The sequence below is a fragment of the Giraffa tippelskirchi genome, chromosome 4 (assembly GCF_054371585.1).
Source record: "Giraffa tippelskirchi isolate mGirTip1 chromosome 4, T2T-mGirTip1v1.2.pri, whole genome shotgun sequence".
Lineage (NCBI taxonomy): Eukaryota > Metazoa > Chordata > Mammalia > Artiodactyla > Giraffidae > Giraffa > Giraffa tippelskirchi.
In genome coordinates, this window is record NC_137278.1 from 134949572 (window position 1) to 134967857 (window position 18286).

At 40.4% G+C, this 18286-nt stretch overlaps 1 protein-coding gene across 2 annotated transcripts; it reads left to right on the forward strand.

The window, feature by feature from the left end:
* The first annotated feature begins 3112 nt into the window (after positions 1 to 3112).
* On the forward strand, positions 3113 to 18070 carry SLC38A2 (solute carrier family 38 member 2). Of its 2 annotated transcripts, XM_081483116.1 has the most exons (16): positions 3113 to 3387; positions 4536 to 4733; positions 5020 to 5101; positions 5250 to 5365; positions 8312 to 8385; positions 8477 to 8569; positions 8700 to 8781; positions 10188 to 10270; positions 10677 to 10735; positions 10827 to 10994; positions 11877 to 11956; positions 12071 to 12171; positions 12751 to 12875; positions 13237 to 13381; positions 13495 to 13592; positions 15067 to 18070. In XM_081483116.1, the coding sequence occupies exons 2-16, from the start codon at positions 4618 to 4620 to the stop codon at positions 15163 to 15165; spliced, it is 1521 nt and encodes a 506-aa protein (XP_081339242.1). In that variant the 5' UTR covers positions 3113 to 3387; positions 4536 to 4617; the 3' UTR covers positions 15166 to 18070. The 2 variants fall into 2 exon arrangements, with proteins under 2 accessions (XP_081339242.1, XP_081339243.1); XM_081483117.1 differs by lacking the exon at positions 5250 to 5365.
* The last annotated feature ends 216 nt before the right edge of the window (positions 18071 to 18286 follow it).

Consider the following 18286-nt stretch of genomic DNA (forward strand, 5'->3'; position numbering starts at 1 on the left):
GCCTGCCAGGCTCCTCTGTCCATGGAATTCTCCAGGCAAGAAGACTAAAGTGGGTTGCCATTTCCTACTCTGGGGCTCTTCCAGACCAAGGAATCAAACCCACGTCTCTTGTGTCTCCTGCTTTGGCAGACTGATTCTTTAGCAGTGTGCCACCTGGGAAGTCCTATAAAGGGTAGAGAGAACCAATACAATGTTTGAGCCCACTTCAAGCAAACTGGAATGCTGGATGAATAAAATTCTGAGGACCATCCTAAATATGATCTTATTCAACCACAGGTTAGGAAACAGTTCACTAGAGCCCTTAGAAACAGACCCGCTCTATTTTTATCAGGTGATAAAGGTCAAATAATTCTACAGAAGATAGCTATCCACCCTCCTTAAAAACTGCTACCAAACTATCTTGACAATGTAGTGCATTCCTGAAAATCCAGAGTTGACAACTTATATTTGTGATTATGTCCCTGTCTTTACTCTCACTAGCTTTCAAAATTCTTTGATCCCAGTTCACAGTAAGAAACAGATGTTACATCATAACTCAGGATATATACATATTTATACATAATCAAAAGTAAAGTTTTATAGATTAGTACTTAGCATTTCCATTTATGGTATACTGATATTTTAAATTCTATTTTGTACTATCGAATTAAAGGGGAAAAAAGTTTGTAGTAATCCACTGAATTCATCACTATACATTCCTGGGACCCACTATGCAGTTTGAAAGGCACTGTTCTGTTAAACATTTGCTTAGCAACAGAGCAAAATTGTAGCACTTCTGACCAACAAGAATTTGGCAGTTTAGTTTTCCAGAAATTGGGTCAGGGTACTACATCCCATGCACTCTAGCCCAGAGCATAAGGGCAAAAACTCAAACACATGAGGCCTCACTTGGAAGCCACCTGAGTGATCAGATATGCTTCAGACTGGCCTTTGAAAACATGAATCAAATTTGCCAATGGAAAAATCGATGTTTCAATACCCCCACCTCTTTTTTGTCATTTACTGTTCAGGTTCTTGTCATAGAGAAATCAGAACAAGATTCCAGCCCTCCCCCCAACACACACACACACACACACACACACACACGAGTCAAATTTACAGGTTCTCTTAAGCATGCACTACAATGCAAGTGAAAATCAGTCACTCTGTCATGTTCGAGTCTGCAATCCCTTGGACTGTAGCCTGCCAGGCTCCTCTGTCCATCGCATTCTCCAGGCAAGAATACTGGAGTGGATGGTCATTTCCCTCTCCAGGGAATCTTCCGGACCTAGGGATTGAACCCCGGGTCTCCTACATTGGAGACCTTTTGAGCCACCTCTTTACCGTTTGAGCCACCAAGGAAGCCCATGCACTATAATACACACCACCAAAAAATTCAACTGATGAGAGAACTAGTCTGAGAGTAGGGTTTGCCAACCACAATCACTTCAGACTATGCAGGGGACTAACTTGGATGAAGAAGTGACGTAAGACTTCTTGATTTTCATCAGTTTAAACTTGACAGTAAGGAACTTTCAAGGAGTCCTCCCTAACCCACTACTAAGATTGCTGTCCAGTCTAGAAGAGTTGATCAGTGTTATCAGGGAATTTGTGTTAAAGTCACAATTGTGTATCAAATGCCAAACTTGCCCTGGTGTGTTCACAGTCTCCCTGGTAGGACAAGACTACAAACGTGAACAGTTTGGGGTACACAACAGCATAGGTTCTAAAATGTTTTCACCACACGGTTTAGAAAAGTCTTTGCAATAAGAGGGGTGAGGAAGGAAGCCTTCCTGAGGCTCAGTGACTAAGCCTTGAGTGATGGCGATGGGAAGTTGGGTACTAAAGCAAGAAAGAGTGTTGTTTAGGTGAGACTGGTCTGACCAGTTGAAGGGGTTGGGAAGAAAGGAGTGTAAAGTGGAATCGGGTCCTCCCATGTCAATCATACACACTGGTGCAGGCCAAGGGCACCCGCAGCCTCAAGTGTCATGGAAACAGACAGTTGTACAGATTTCCTCAGGAAAACACTGAAAGCAAAAACTGTGATCACACCCAACCCTGCTCAGTCTCTCCCACGTCTCCAAAAGGAAGAGAGCAGTAGGTCAGGTCGTTTGTTTATTCATTCATTCAACCAACAGTTCTCTCCTAAGAGGCTTTTGTTTCCAGCCTTTCCGGCAGCACCGAGTATTCCACAGCGAAGGGGCCCCCTAGTTGCCCGGCTCAGCAAGAACACAACCACACTGGAAGGGGAGCACCGGCATTCCAACGGAGGCAGTGCCTCTGTAAATAGGAGAAAAAGGCGAGGAGGGCGAGGAGAGCTCTTCATTTGGGGTGGTGCAATGAGCGAGACGTGTCCAGGAAGGAAAAACGGGATCCTACCTCGGAGGAGCCGAGTCGCCCACTGGGGACCCTTGCAAAGAGTGTGGCTTGCTGGACAGGATGTAGGTTTACACTTCATAGGGTTTTCCGTGTCCATACAAAAAGGACATCCCGATATGGAGCTGCCAACGGACCTAATCAGGCTAGTTCTGAAGAGTGAAAACAGGTCTAGGAACGAGAAGAAAGAACAAGAACAGAAACCTCCCACGGAGACTACGTTGCTCCGTTGGCCCAAGAGTGCCAGACAAAAGCCCCCCGTAAATCATAAAAATAACACGCAGAAAAGCATTGGATGGGCGGGATGTGTCCCCAAAGAGCCTAGAGGAGAAAGGAAAGCCTGCTGGTAACTCGGACACGAGCCTATTTGGAGAAGGTTCCTGAAAGACAACCGCATCTCTTGGGCACCAGTCTGGGCTGAAAGGGACAGACAGGGGAAAGCACCAGCGAGAGGAGCGGGGGAGTCTTTCAGGCTGACCAGAGCCTGCAGAGTGGAGTTAGCCTGGAAGGAGCCGGGGAGGAAGCAGGCGCGGCTGGGCTGCCGGATTCCGCCACCCTGGAGGGGCGCGGGGGGGCTGGGAGCGGGGGGGCTGGGCGGGGGGACGGGGACGGGGACGGGGCGGGGCCTCGCGGGCCCAAGCGGGCCGGGGGCGGAGCCCAGGTGTTGTTGACATACCAAAAAGCAGGCTCTCGGAGGCTGGGGCCCCGCCCATTGACGCGTCCCCCCGCTAAAACCCGCCGCTCGCCCCGCTGCTCCAGAGCCGCGCGTCGCTGCCGTCCCGGAGCGCTTATCTCGCACCGCCTCCAGCAGCCCGACCACGCGCTCCGCACACTCGCGCCTTTCCCTTCAGACGGCGGACGCCGGACGATTGGGGCGGCAGCTTGCCATTTCCTTTTTTAATTAAAACTCTTTTCCTGCTTCTTGTTGGGTTTTTCGTTTTGTTCTGTTTTTCTTTATGATTTTTGTTGACTGAGAAAAACTCACCGAAGTCGTTTCCTTGTTTCCGGGATACAGGAGCCCAGACCACCAAGGTAACACGCGCGGGGGCGTCTGTGCCAAAGGCGCGGGGGCCTGGCGGGAGTGGGGGAGGGGCTTTCGGGAGGGGCCGCGGCGGGAAGGCAGCTGTGGGTGTCGTCGTTTCTTCCCGGGGAGGACGTTTTCGGTTTGCGTTCCAGTCTTCCATCCCGGCCTGCGTCGGGGGTCGCTGTTCTCTTATGGGCGGGGGAGGGTCGCGGCGCGGGGGCCGTGTGCCCGCCCAGAACGGAGCTGCATCCTCCCGTTAGGGGGAGGGGAAGCCAGCCAGGCCCGCGGTTCCGCTGCGACAAGTCTGGTGACTGATTTGAGTTAATAAAAATAATTAAATCCAGGGGTCTTGGAATTTGGGGAAGGGCGGAGGTGGGTTCGGGCTTTTAGTGTAGCAGAAGCCACGATTGGGGAAGACGAACGGGGAACATTTGACAATCGGCGATCGATATTGCATCAGTTTCCTTTCCGGGCATAGGAGGGGCCGGCCGGGCGAAGAGCTTGCGAGCCAAATGCCAGCGGACGGGTGTGCTCGAGGGCACGGGCGTGCGCGTGTAAACAAACCCTCGGCGCTCTGCGCGCCCTCTGCTCCTCTTCTCGGGAGAAAACTCGTGTCCGCCCTAACGCCCCCTTCGCGTCTGTCTGCCACAGAGGCATTTCCCCATCTGGGGGCTCCAGGCGTGAAAGGACGGACTACGCGGCATTGCTATTGTAAATGCTGGAAACGGGGAGCTATGTGCCTGGGCTGCATGCAGTGCACACCTAGCCAAATATCTGGGTGGGATGTGTGCCCTGCGTGCCTGTGCATGACCAAGGAGGCTGCGGGAAAAGCGAAACAGAGCTCCCCCCACGCCCCTCCCGTAAAACTTGGGCTAATAGAGAGGGCCAAAACGTTAAATTGCGCGGGAGAGGGGCCTTTGGGCACTGGGGGGCGCGGGCCTCCGCGGGCGCCGCGTTGCGGTGGGACCATCTTTGTTCTCGGCGGCTCCGCGGTCTGTACTTTTCCGCCCCTCGGCGCGCGCCCCCGCCCCTCGCGCTCGGCTGGTACTTTTCCACTCGCCTGGCGGGGGATGAATCAGCCGCGCTGCGCCTCCCGGCGGTGTCACGTGACCAGGGCGGGCTCTGCAGTCCTGACGGGCCGCCTCTACCTTCACAGGCAGCCGCGCGGGCTCGTGCGTCTCCAAGGACAAAAGGAACCCAGCACTACTCTCAGCGCCCGATTCCTCCCGCTGCCCAACATGAAGAAAGCTGAAATGGGAAGGTTCAGTATTTCCCCAGAGGAGGACAGCAGCAGCTATAGTTCCAACAGCGACTTCAACTACTCCTACCCCACCAAACAAGCTGCTCTGAAAAGGTGGGAGATGTGTGCGTTTTTAAAAACGGCTTGTGTGCATCGGAAGTTCTTTACCTAGGATTCTGTTGCTTTAAATTATTGTAGCATTTGGAGAGACCGTGTAATCTCTGGAAGATTATCTGGTTGTTGTATGGGAACACGCCTTCAGGTCGTGTGAAAGTCGATTACTACTTGATATACATTTAAATTAAAATGTGTGACTGCTAAACGCGGGGGCGTTTTGTGTTGAAGCATTCCTTTGTATATTTCAACCAATTTAGGATTTCTTTGTTTTTCTTTTTTGTAGCCATTATGAAGATGTAGATCCTGAAAATCAGAACTTTTTACTTGAATCGAATTTGGGGAAGAAGAAGTATGAAACGGACTTTGTAAGTTAAAAATAATCATTTGTGTTTCTGTGGCTTTACGGAGTAAAAGAATAGTTTTATTTTTAGATTTCAAGTCTAACTTGCCCAAAGCTGGTTTTCTCCATTTAATTATTGTTATATGTTTGGTTATCCTTTTCCCTCTATGTAGCATCCAGGTACTACTTCCTTTGGAATGTCAGTATTTAATCTGAGCAATGCGATTGTGGGCAGTGGAATCCTTGGGCTTTCTTATGCCATGGCTAATACTGGAATTGCTCTGTTTATGTAAGTATGTGTAAGTAGTGAGTCTGCCACGCAGGGCAGTTAATATGATGATACAGCATATATTTTGGCTCCAGAGACTGAATTTACAGTTGCAGTAGTTGACTTAATCATTTGCTTAAAATTTAAAATGTGAGAAATCCAAAAATCTCTTTATTCTGCTACATAACTGCATGATATCAAAAAAGTCAATTAGGTAGGAAAAATTAGGACAACTCTTAAAACTAATAATCCAAAAAGTCTTTTGAGTCGGAGGAAATAAAGTTGAATAGGGATTGGATATTTATAAAGAACTGTGGATGAATGCAGGGTAAAATTTTTACTCTGGCAAACTCTGAAGCAAGAAATATTTAAAAAGCATGGTACCTTCAACTCCATTTAGTAAATTGACAGTCTCCCCAAGGACCTGTGGCCTCTTATGTACATAGGGAAAACAACTTTTTTTTTTTTAATATATAGGGTGTGAATATATAGGGTGTGGTGGTATTTGTCTAACCTAGAACATGTTTAAGAAAAGTGAGTCATAATTTTCTGGACACCAAAAAACATCCCATATGTGATTTTTGTGTGTGTGTGTGTGTGTGTCTCATTTTTGATTTTTTTTTTTTTAATCCATGTCTGTGTGATTGCTACAACAAAATATGAATACTTTAAAAAATATCTGCTTTGAATTGCTTTGTTTTTTTCCTTAGTTGTCTAGTTAGAATTAGTTACTCCCGTGCTTTCCCATGTGAATACCTAGAATAAGATTTCGGAGCAAGAGAAGACTTTCAAACAGTGGTTTTTAACCATTTTGGGGTCACTGACTCTTGGAGAATATAAAACTATGGACCTTATTTCCAGGAAAAAAGCATAAAAGAAAAATACTTGTGATTTTGAGTATATGTTTTCAGCGATGTTTGTATCATAGCTGCTAAGATTGGGCTACAGTGGACCCCTGGCTAAGGCACTTTCTTTGGAAGATAGGGTGATTTACTGTGCAGACGAAGAAACCACATATACACATAGCACGGAATTCTCTTTGCTACAGTCGTGTTTTAGTTAGCTGACTGGTGCCTTCTACTCAAGTTATTTTTTTCTAGCAGAAGAGAATGTTCATGAAAAGAAAAGCAAACCATTGTAAAACTCTGCTTTGTGGTGAAATTCCGCATGCGTTAAGTGTGGCTTTGAGCACTGGAAGCTAGGATTCACTCACCTTGCTTCATGAACCATGGGGCTTTTTGAGGTCTAAGACCAAGAGCCAGGAATTTACGTAGAAAGAACCCTAGAGTTTTCAAAGTTTTTAGTGGGATACTTGAATGGCATCACTGTTAAATATTTGAAACCCTTCCTAACTCTTCAGGTAAAAACCAGAGGCAATTTTTAAATGCTTCCAGTGTGGTTGTAGTGCAGAATTTACATGAGGTAAAATGCTACCTTTGTTTCATAAGAGAACTCAGAATTATGATATGTTACCCTTGCACTTTTGAAATTATTTATACTTTAATTGTGTTTGTATATTTGATTATTTAATAAATGGCTAAATAATATCACAAATGCTAAAGTGAGTTTTAAATCCATCAGTTTTACATGGTACATGCAGAGGTATAAGGGTAAATGGTCCAAAAGCCTCATGGCTGCCCTCGTCTGGTTAAACAACTCTGTAGCTTACCCTATAAAGCAGGCCCAGTCTTGAGATTGAAAGTGACCTCAAAGGTTATGGAGTCTGTTCATTCCTCATTGTCTTCTCTGTAAAAGAGGGACTGAGTTTGTTAGCACATTTTGGACATTGTTTTTGATTAAGCCATGCTTTGTTCAGTTAGCAGTGAGGCTGATGGTGTCATTGCCACTGCAGATTAGACACCATAAAACTTGTGGGATTAGAATGGCAGCTTAATGCCACCATCTATGTTTAACTAACAGATATCTATTTCTTTGCCAGACCTTATATGGTACTTTATTCCGTTTGTCATTTCAGAATTTGGAAAATGTGACTGTCATCTTGTTTGCAGAGTTTTCTATGAGTTTCCCTCATTTTGATTTTTTGTGGTTGTTGTTGCTTATTTTAATAAAAAGAAATTTGTTTTTCTCAGCTTGCCTGGTGGGGAGGAAAGGAAAGCTGGAATGAGAGAGAATGTGTGCCCTAAAGGAAAACTTAGTGACTGAGTAGAGAACCTTTAGTTCTTCTCTAATTCCTTTTTTTTTCCCCTCCTGTTTCATCCAAGCCAAAGGACTGAGGGAGGAGACAGCCCAGTCTCACTGATAGATTGCTTGTTCTCACACAGGCATTGTTTAACTTTGTGACAATGCTGAGCTTGTCTTCCATACCATGGGGCGCGATATAATATATCGTCACAGTAGTTACTTCTCTGATGTATGCTGATGACACCCATCAATTGTACAAATAGCTGATGACAGTTTTTTGTAAAGCTGTCCTGACACTTAACCTGTATCATCCCTCCTTTATATGGTCCCATTCCTATGCTTACCTATATGGTTCAAGGGGACTCCAGACCTTTCCTGAACTTGTCTCAGTTGGATTTCCCAAGTAATTGACAAGTGTTAAAACCGTTTTATAGGTATAGGAACTAGTACAACGCAGAGAAGTGGCAAGCACATAGCTAATTACCATGGTACCAGAATCAAAATATAAGTCTTATAACTCTACCACTGGAAGGTTAGACTTTCCGGTGTCTCCTAGCACCTTTGGTTCAGTGGGTGAACTCTGTTCATAACCAGTACTGTAGAGCTATTACCTGAGACATGATGCAGTCATGTTCAGTGCCAGGTAAGAGAGCTTGTTGACACTCTAGCCAGAAGAGTGAACACACATCCTTGGGGTCATTCTGTCTAGCCCACAAAATATTAGGACAAGTTTTGTATTTAATGTTTAAATAAAGCCAAAAAGAATTGTCTTTTAAGTATAGACGTGCTTATGTATAACCCTATACCTTTTTCTTCTTTCATTAGAATTCTGTTGACATTTGTGTCAATATTTTCCCTGTATTCTGTTCATCTCCTTTTGAAGACTGCCAATGAAGGAGGTATGGTAGCACTCTTTATATTTCTAAAACAATTATGCCCATCATGATTTTCTTTCTCTCCCTTCATGCGTCTGTGTTCTTTAAATTATAGGGTCTTTATTATATGAACAGCTGGGACATAAAGCATTTGGAATGGTTGGGAAGCTCACAGCATCTGGATCCATTACAATGCAGAACATTGGAGGTAAGAGTTTTTAAAAGACGGTTTGGGTATAGTTGTATGCTCTTTATGTAGCAGAGAGTGGTGACACACTACTTTTGGTGTCACATGCAACATTTTGCACTTGTAATGGTATAATTTTGTTTTCCTCCAGCTATGTCAAGCTACCTCTTCATAGTGAAATATGAGTTACCTTTGGTGATCCAGGCATTAATGAACATTGAAGATACAAATGGGTAGGTGCTAAGTAAGGTTACTCATAAGAAACAATTGCAGTCTAAAATGGTTAGATACATTTTATCAAAGTTGGATATAAAATGATTATCAGTAAATTATTTTTTGTTAATATTCCTGTTGAAACTGACCAAGAAGTCCTCCAGAAACTGATTTGAACTTTGTAAAGGAAAGGCCAAAATAGTAGCTAGATAGTTAACTCTGAATAACAAATTTCTAATGTATATATGAAAACAGGTTTTCTGAAACTACTTACCTTCTCTCTTTACTGTCCCCAGAAGATATAGTTGAATAACTTATACCCTCACCTAAATTAGGACTAACATTTTGAATTACATTAAAAATCAATCCCTGTCTGATTTTTGTGAATTGGAAAATCTGTTGAAAATGCAGAATACCAGAAAATGCATGGCCATGCTGTAGAAACCTTGTCCTTCAGCAGAGTTACTCATCCGAGCAGACTAACAGGTTTTTATCTAAAGTAAACATGAGGAGGGATAATGTACTTCCCTGCTTACATGCGGCTCATTATCTCAAAACAGAAAAGTGTGGTTATCTCTGCCGAATTTGAAACCTAATAAGCTGGTCTTTAAATACTAGTTTTCTGTGGGGGGTCTTTATTGCTAAAGTGAGCAGAGTTAGAATTGACAGGGCAATTAGAATTTGAAAATAAGGGATTTAAAGCAAGGTGTAGTTGATTACCTAAAAAGGAAAAAGCATTGCTAAAACTTTTAGAGAGGTGCATAACATTTTCTCTGAGTTCAGAAGGGATCTTTTTACTGTTGGAGTCAAGGTGGGTCAAGGTGTCACAACATAATCTTGACAACCTGAAATAAGCTCTTGTTTGGAGGGGACTGGGTTTTGTTATTTGTTTTTTGCCTATGTATTTTACCGAACTGTGAAAAAATTTCCTTGTTGAAATGTTTAATAAGTACATATGCTAACAAATGTCTGATAGAAACTTGTTTTAAAATTTCCTTGTTTCCAGCATTAAAAAAATGTGAGCTAAAGCTATGACAAAGTTGGTGTACAATTTTCTAAAAATGCTTAAAGATAAGATTAACTGGCTTAACAATGCCGCTTTGTTCCCTACGTTAGTATCAAGCCTTTAAGAAGCATTTTATGTTATGAAGCAGCTGGCAGCTTTCCCAGAGCAAACAGTGGGACAAAAGTTATACTGTTTCAGACCCCATTTCCAACCTGAGTGAATCTTCACTGTGCACACTAAGTTAGAAATCTGTTCCTGCCTATGTGGGCTTTTTGAATAAGTGATAACTCTTTCCAACCTGTCTCTCTCTCTCTTTTTTTTTTTTTCCAAGTATAAAACGAGTCCTGTGAGAAGAAATATGTGTTATTCTGAGGATATTTATGACTGGTGGTGACCTTGTTTTTCTTTTCTTTCATTCAGATTGTGGTATCTGAACGGTGACTATTTGGTTCTGCTGGTGTCACTGCTGCTCATTCTTCCCTTGTCACTGCTGAGGAATTTAGGTGAGCAAACCCATCTCTAAAGAGAATTAGAGAACCCATCTCTAATGAGCCTCACCAACTAGTTGGCTTTTTCTTAATAGAAATTAATGAGAGCCGAGTTAAAGAACCCCAAAAACATACCTTTGAGAATCACAGCATTCGTAACTTGCCAGTCTTCAAAAAATTCTAGCGGAATGGTTACGAAAAGGCCCAAGCACTTGGTTGACATTTAGAACATCTTGTGCTTTATAAAAAAATGCAAAAGGGATAGTTATTAGCAAGTATTTTTAAGTAATTCTACTTCTTACTATATAAGAAGTAGAAATTTCATGTGTCCACACTGAAGTCTGTCTTGCAAACAGAATTGAGTTATATTTGCCCTAAACCTGTTTTAGTAAATGAATCCCATGTTTTTTCTTCCTTATAGGATATTTGGGATACACCAGTGGCCTTTCCTTGCTGTGTATGATGTTCTTTCTGATTGTGGTAGGTATAATTTTTCTTTAAAGCTAGAGATTCTTTTTCTAAGGCCTATCACATTATTCATCCTAACAAATGCAAAATAATATATTTTCAGGTTATTTTCAAGAAATTTCAGATTTCTTGTCCTGCGGAAATTGCTTTTCTAGTTAATGAAACAGTAAATGGCACTTTAGCACAGCCAGCGGCTTTTGTACCTGATGTGGGTTTTAATAGGACTGAAAGTGATTCTTGCCAACCACGTTATTTTATCTTCAACTCACAGGTAACTTTAATCATTTGTTTTCAAAGAAAGACTTTAGGGAAGAAAATAGGGAAAATAACGCACTGGAAGTTTTTTTTTTTTTTAATAAACTTATTTATTTTAGTTGAGGGCTAATTACTTTACAATATTGTAGTGGTTTTTGCCATACATTGACATGAATTAGCCATGGGTTTACATGTGTTCCCCATCCTGAACCCCCCTCCCACCTCCCTCCCCATCCCATCCCTCTGGGTCATCCCATTGCCCCAGCCCTGAGCATTTGTCTCATGCATTGAACCTGGAATAGTGTTCTGTTTCACATATGATAATATACATGTTGTGGTACATATACACAATGGACTATTACTCGGCCATTAAAAAGAATACATTTGAATCAGTTCTATTGAGATGGATGAAACTGGAGCCCATTATACAGAGTGAAGTAAGCCAGAAAGAAAAACACCAATACAGTATACTAATGCATATATATGGAATTTGAAAGATGGTAACAATAACCCTATATGCGAGACAGAATAAGAGACACAGATGCATTGAACAGTCTTATGGAAGTTTTAACACTCCCAAGGTAAAGGGAAATGAGGTAATAGCTTCCTCTTTGGGAAACATGGTTGGGTATTAGCTCATTATTGAGGACTGAGAAGAAGGTGTTGGTTTGTATCTTAAAGTAGATTGAACGATGAAAAGATCATCTCATCTTAGTAAGTGCCACATTCAGAAGTGAGAATATTGATCACACCTAGTGAACAAATTAGAAGAGCTAATTAGGCAAGAAAACATTTTAAGCTTTGATTTCTAAGATTAATGAGTATATAAGTTGCAGAACTGTGGTTATCACATGAGTTTGTTACATCAGGATGTTAAGGTTTTTACATTTTTTTGCAGACTGTCTATGCTGTGCCAATTCTGACCTTTTCATTTGTCTGTCATCCTGCTATTCTTCCTATTTATGAAGAGCTTAAAGGGTGAGTGCTTTAGCAACTTTTATATAAATTAATTGGAAAAGCTGGAAAAATACTAGATCATTGCTATAACTACCGCTATAATATGTATGTGTATTTTCCTTTGAATTTGCACAGCCGCAGCCGTAGAAGAATGATGAATGTGTCCAAGATTTCCTTTTTTGCTATGTTTCTCATGTACCTGCTTGCTGCCCTCTTTGGATACCTGACATTTTACGGTAAATAATGTCTAGTTTACAAAAAGGACACTTAGTGAAATGAAGTTCATACTTTGTATGTATAGTTCTGTCACTTTAAAAGCTTAGTCTGTTTCAGTACATTTCATATTTGTAATGAGCAATTGAATCTAGAGTTTAGAAATTCAATATATTGAATCAGTAATGTCTAGAGTACAGGCTCCAAAATCCACCATTAGCCATATGATGGCATTTTTATATGTGATGTGCTTGCATCTAGGTTCATCCTGACTCTCCTCTCCCGTTCCCTTCAGATTATACAACACACACACACAGACTGTAAGCCAAACCATGGGATTTAGCTATTTAGCTCCTGTTGTTTTTAATGGGGGTCATGTGGCTAAATCTCTCCTAGGTATTTAGAAAAATTTTCCTTCAATGTTATTTTAATTGCATTAACTCTAATTCCAAATTAATCTTATTAGCCTCTTAGTTTATAGTCATTTTGTGAGTAGCTAATAACTTTGGTGCAGATGACAGCTATAAGTTAGATTTTCTAACTAATCTCCAGAGAGAACAGCACACATGAAGCATTTTTTCTTTTTTTGTCTTTCTCTATAGAACACGTTGAGTCAGAATTGCTTCATACCTACTCATCTGTCATGGAAACTGATATTCTGCTTCTCATTGTCCGTTTGGCTGTGTTGGTGGCTGTCACCCTGACAGTACCTGTAGTCATTTTCCCAGTAAGTGATCACCGGCTCTCTTTTCAGTAGGAATGAATTGTTATACATGAAGATTTGTGAGATTTTCATGTTCTGTGAGAAGGAAAACACTACTACAGTAGTATCAAGAGGTTTGGGGTTTTGAAAAGGTTTTTTTTTTTTTTAATGTTTTGTCCGTCTTTAAAATACATATTGGGATCTTTTCCCCATAATTCAGGATATAATGATCTTTCTAATGCTTAGATGTTTAGGAAAACAGCAGTAGAGGAAGGGTACACTTTTAGTATTTAAATAGCTACTCATTTAGGTATATTTCCTGTTGTTTGTAGCTCTTTTTCATTGATTAAAGCTGCAATTTTATTTATCCACTTATTTTTTGCAGATCCGAAGTTCCATAACTCATTTGCTGTGTGCATCGAAAGAGTTCAGTTGGTGGCGTCATAGTGTCATTACAGTATCTATCTTGGTGTTTACCAATTTGCTTGTCATCTTTGTACCAAATATTAGGGATATCTTTGGTTTCATTGGTAAGTTTTAGGAATTATCAAAATTGATTGAAATATCAGGAGTTGTAAAGTTAAAAAAGGGATAGCAAGTGATTCATTGAATTCTTAAGAAATAGTCAATGCTGTTTTTACAGGTGCATCTGCAGCTGCTATGTTGATTTTTATTCTTCCATCTGCGTTCTATATCAAGTTGGTGAAGAAGGAATCTATGAAGTCTGTACAAAAGATTGGGGTGAGTGAGAGTTTATGACCAGAATAATAATAATAATCTAATGCCAGAAGTTCCTCAACTGATTGTAGTTTTAGTTTCCTAAATGTCATTTATTGTAGTTTCATTTTAAGTTTTCTAATAAGTAAACCTATAACTGTGTACTTCACAGATGGAAGAATGGGGGAGGAGGGGAGGTGAGAGATGGTTTGCCTTCTGATATGTATTCTTAAGTTTATTGCAAGAAAGTTACTAGATACTTCAGAAACTGGAATAGAGGTTGAAAGTGTAACTTTGACCACCTGCTGTGTGACAGGCACTTAAATGGGCCTGGAGTGTATAAAAGAGGGAAAAAGGGAGTATTTAGTCAAATGAGACTAACCATTTTCAAAGCAAAGCTCAAGTGGGGTCAGGGGATTATTACACTATAAAGGATAATAACAACTGATTTTACAAAGATTATATGTTAACCACAAATGATCCTGGTGGGGATACTTAGAAGAAAGACTGCATTTCAGTCCTTTTTCTCCACTACTGTTGTCTGACTGAAGTACTAGAAATGCTTATGAACCAACAATTGTTATTTTGTTTTACTCAAAATATCTGGTGCAGTAATTGAAGAGTAGAATTAGAATAGACCTACTCATGTCTCTTAGAAAAACCTCCAGCTTCAGCTCAGGCTGCATTTTTAAGATAACTTAGATTTTATTTTATAAGTTAAGATTTTTCCCTTTTAAAAAATGCGAAAATATCAGTCCAGTTCTGTTGCATGCAATAGTTTATTTAGTAAAGAAGATTATTTACTTTTTCTTTTATTACAAAGGAATGTAAAGGGAAAGTTTGGGAAGATTTTAAAGATACAGTTACTTAGTATTATATGGATAACCCCTTGATCATTCAGTGGCTTCCCTGTGGCTCAGATAATAAAGAGCCTTCCTGCAATGCAGGAGACCTGGGTTCGATCCCTGGGTCAGGAAGATCCCCTGGAGAAGGAAATGGCAACCCGCTCCAGTATTTTTGCCTGGAAAATCCCATGGACGGAGGAGCCTGGAAGGCTACAGTCCATGAGGTCACAGAGAGTCGGACATGACTGAACGACTTACTTACTTTGATCATTCAAGACAGTTTAGCTCACTAAACTGGAGCTCTGTGAAATAATATGGACACACTTTTAGGAATTTATTGTATGTGCTAATTCACTCAGTCCTGTCCCAACTCTTTGGGACCCATTGACTATCGCTCGCCAGGCTCCTGTGTCCATGGATTTCTCCAGGCAGGAGTACTGGAGTGGGTTGCCGTTTCCTACTCTAGGGGATCTTCCCAACTCAGGAATCAAACCCACATCTCTTTTATCTCCTGCATTGGCAGGCAGGTTCTTTACTGCTAGCACCACCTGGGAGGCCCTTTAGAAATTGTAAGCCCATTTTTTAAAAGTAGAAGAATATTTAGCATATATGTTTTGTTGCTTGCTGATCCGTTTTCTCTGTGCTCATTGCAGGCTATGTTCTTCCTGCTAAGTGGCATAGTGGTGATGACCGGAAGCATGGCCTTGATTGTGTTGGATTGGGTCCACAATGCCCCGGGAGGTGGCCATTAACCACCACCTCTAAAACTCCATAATAGTCCATTTGATGCCAGTGTTGAGTCGACAGCTCTCAACTACTATGAAATTTCACCTAATGTTTTCAGTTTCACTTCCTTTTGAAGTGCAGATTCCTCGCTGGTTCTTCTGAGTGCAGAATAAGTGAACTCTTGTTTTGTTTTGTTTTGTTCTTAAAGAAGCTATTCTGTATGGTAGAAATGGATATTAACACCAAACCACGAGTCTCGGGTTAATGGAAGTGACAATTTTATTCCATTCCAGAGAATGGACGAACTCTTAACTTTAATCAAGCCACATGTTTGGCTGTGTCATTGTTTAACTTGGATATTTTATGATTTTACTTGAATGTGCCTAATGGAACCATTCGATGTGAGAAACAATTCTTTTTAATTTACAGCAAAGTATTGAAATAACCATTGAGAAAAACACTATTATTTTTTTGTACCAAAAATATTCAAAGACCTCAGAAGCACTATTTTATTTTTTAAAAATTGCTTTTTTTGAACTTTATCCAAAAGCAGTTGTCAATGAATTCCATGAAAAAAATCATTGTTATTTAAGAACAATTACTACTAGTATTGTGAAATGATTTGCCTTTTTGTAGGCATACTAAGCCAAATACTTTTTTTTAATCTAAAATAATTTTTAGAGAAAATGATATAATGAAAAATTATACCATAATTAGGAGCATTTTCCATTCAGACTTTACCTTTAAAGGACAATTGGTTGATTGTGGCTATACCAAATCAGGTGAACTCTGTTCATCACTTTTCTTCTCTGTCCCCAAATATTTTTGTTCATTTAGACTCTGAAATATTTATGGCTTCAGTCTATTAGAATGGAAGATAATGCAGATATTTCTGTGGGAAATAAAATAACTAATTTTGAGGTACCAAATAGTGCAATTGGGTAAAACAGGGTTTATTCAGTTGCATCTGCCTCCAGAGTTGGGTTGACAGCTCTGGATTTTTTTGGGCCAGCCCTTTTTTGGCATTGCTTCCAGAAGTGGAAAACGGGCATTTGATGGCTGTAGGCCAAAACTGTTCTGTCCAGAGAGTACAACTTTTCATATGGCTCATCTGCTATGGAAGTGTGAATTACTTGACAATGTATGGTTTAGTTGTGTTCATGTTTTGTCTACAGTAGAGGTCTAATCCATAGGTTACACCTATATTTGGTATAAGTTCTCTTCATATAGGCCACTGGGTTTCTCATGCAGTAAGCTTTTTAAAAAACTCATGTGCACTGGATTGTCATCTCATTCTTGTACAACATAGAATTACTTGTTTACATCCAACAAATGGTTAGCTAGGGAAAACAGTGCAACCTGAGTGTAACTATTGGTCCAACTGCATGATCACCCTTCCATTTCAATCCCAGTTAGAAGTGAAAAAATTACTTGGCTTTAAGAGCACATTTATTGTACGTCATGGTGTATGGTGAATATGTTATTAAATAATGTGGTACTTTGCTCATTAGGCATAATGTCTAAAATCTAATACACATAATTCCATTAGTGGTTGAGGGAAGCAAATAATGGAATCATCAATTAGTCACCTGACTGGTAAGGTTGTTCTCTTGAACTTAACATTTTTAGTTTTAGGCAAGGGCCAGAAATGTGGCAGACATAATTTTTGTTACGCATTCTTGTATTATATGTGATTCAGTTGCAGACAAGATGTGTCTGTAGTCAGAGACCCTTGTGGAACTGAACTGGAAGACGTCTTGTAGTGCTCCATTGGGTGAAACCAATGGTCCATTTTTTGTTTCTACAAAAATGAAAGTGGGGACCATCTCGAAAGGCAGTGAGAAGATGGATTCTACAGCACTGCTTTCATTCAATTGGGCTTTTGGCACTCCATTCGAATCCAGAACCTCACCTCTAGCTCAGACCAAGAATTGGCACTTCTGCTTGAATTCCTGGAAAGAATCGCTGGTTTTGTATCTTAAGACTTGCCTGGGAATACCTCTACAGTTTACATCCTTTTATTTGGGAGAAAATACCGAGGCAACCAGGAAGAAATGGAAAAAAAAAAATTGATATGGAAGGTTCCTCCAGTCCCCTGGCTGTTTGAGGTTCCAAATCAACTGCCAAGGGTAAATTTCATTGCATGATTTTCTTGGAGCTATCTTTGTCTACCTGGAGGTTCCTAAACAGTGAATTCCCAGTAATGAGCAGTCTTCAGTATTAAAACCACTGTCTTGTCACCTCATTTTGCATTACTGTCTTCCGTGGATGTTTCAGTTATAGCTAATGTTATTTATAGAACAGCATTAATCCATTAAAGCTAACCTATTTTTCAATATTTATGATAATCTTATGTACATACAGTGTCTGTCCATATGTATTTGTAAATAGGTTGTATATAATGTCAGGTTTGGGTCTTGGGTTGAAATGTATATATCCTTATAAGTTTCTTAACTGCATTTTGATGAATTCACATTATGTATCTATAAGAATTGTCCCAAAAGTACCTGTACAGAGATTTCAATAAACAAATTGACAAATTGTGTAAACACTAAAAATTTAAAATACTGTTAAAATTGTATTTGCAATAAACAGACTACATGAACAACACATTTTTTTCATGAAAACTTGGTGCAAGTTCATTCAGATCTCTTAAATTTTAAATCAGGTCTAAATTTTCAAAATGAAGTAGCTATTAAAACATATTAAAACATGATCTAGTGTAATGAAATCAAATATGCTCTAGTGTGGTGAAAGACCTTTGAGAACCTGGATGTGGTAAGCTTTCTGTATATAATGTAAATATCCCCACTGTACTGTTATAGAGGCCAACAATTCCAGTGAGACTTGTTGGCAAAGAGTGCTACACCGTTTCAATGAAACTGTATGTTTGTTTTAACTGAACTAAAATAAATACATGCTTAATCCTGAGTAGCAGTGTTTTATTTAAAGCAATGATAAGTCGTATCTGGTATATTTTGCAAGCACAGTAACGTAGCACTTAGTAGGGGTTCATACAGTGTTAGTGATGATGATGAAGAAATAATGGTGGTCAAAAACGTTTGAATACCAAGTATTTGGAGGAATGAAAAAAAATTTTTGAAAAGGTCTGGAGGACCAAGTCTTGGACTTGCTGTAAGTAAACAC

Excerpts from the sequence above, each read along its gene's own strand:
- SLC38A2 (XM_081483116.1), top strand. The coding sequence starts at position 4,618 with ATGAAGAAAGCTGAAATGGGAAGGTTCAGTATTTCCCCAGAGGAGGAC. Across the intron at positions 10,271-10,676 it reads GTCACTGCTGAGGAATTTAG|GATATTTGGGATACACCAGT; the intron begins GTGAGCAAACCC and ends TCTTCCTTATAG. Across the intron at positions 13,593-15,066 it reads AGTCTGTACAAAAGATTGGG|GCTATGTTCTTCCTGCTAAG; the intron begins GTGAGTGAGAGT and ends TGCTCATTGCAG.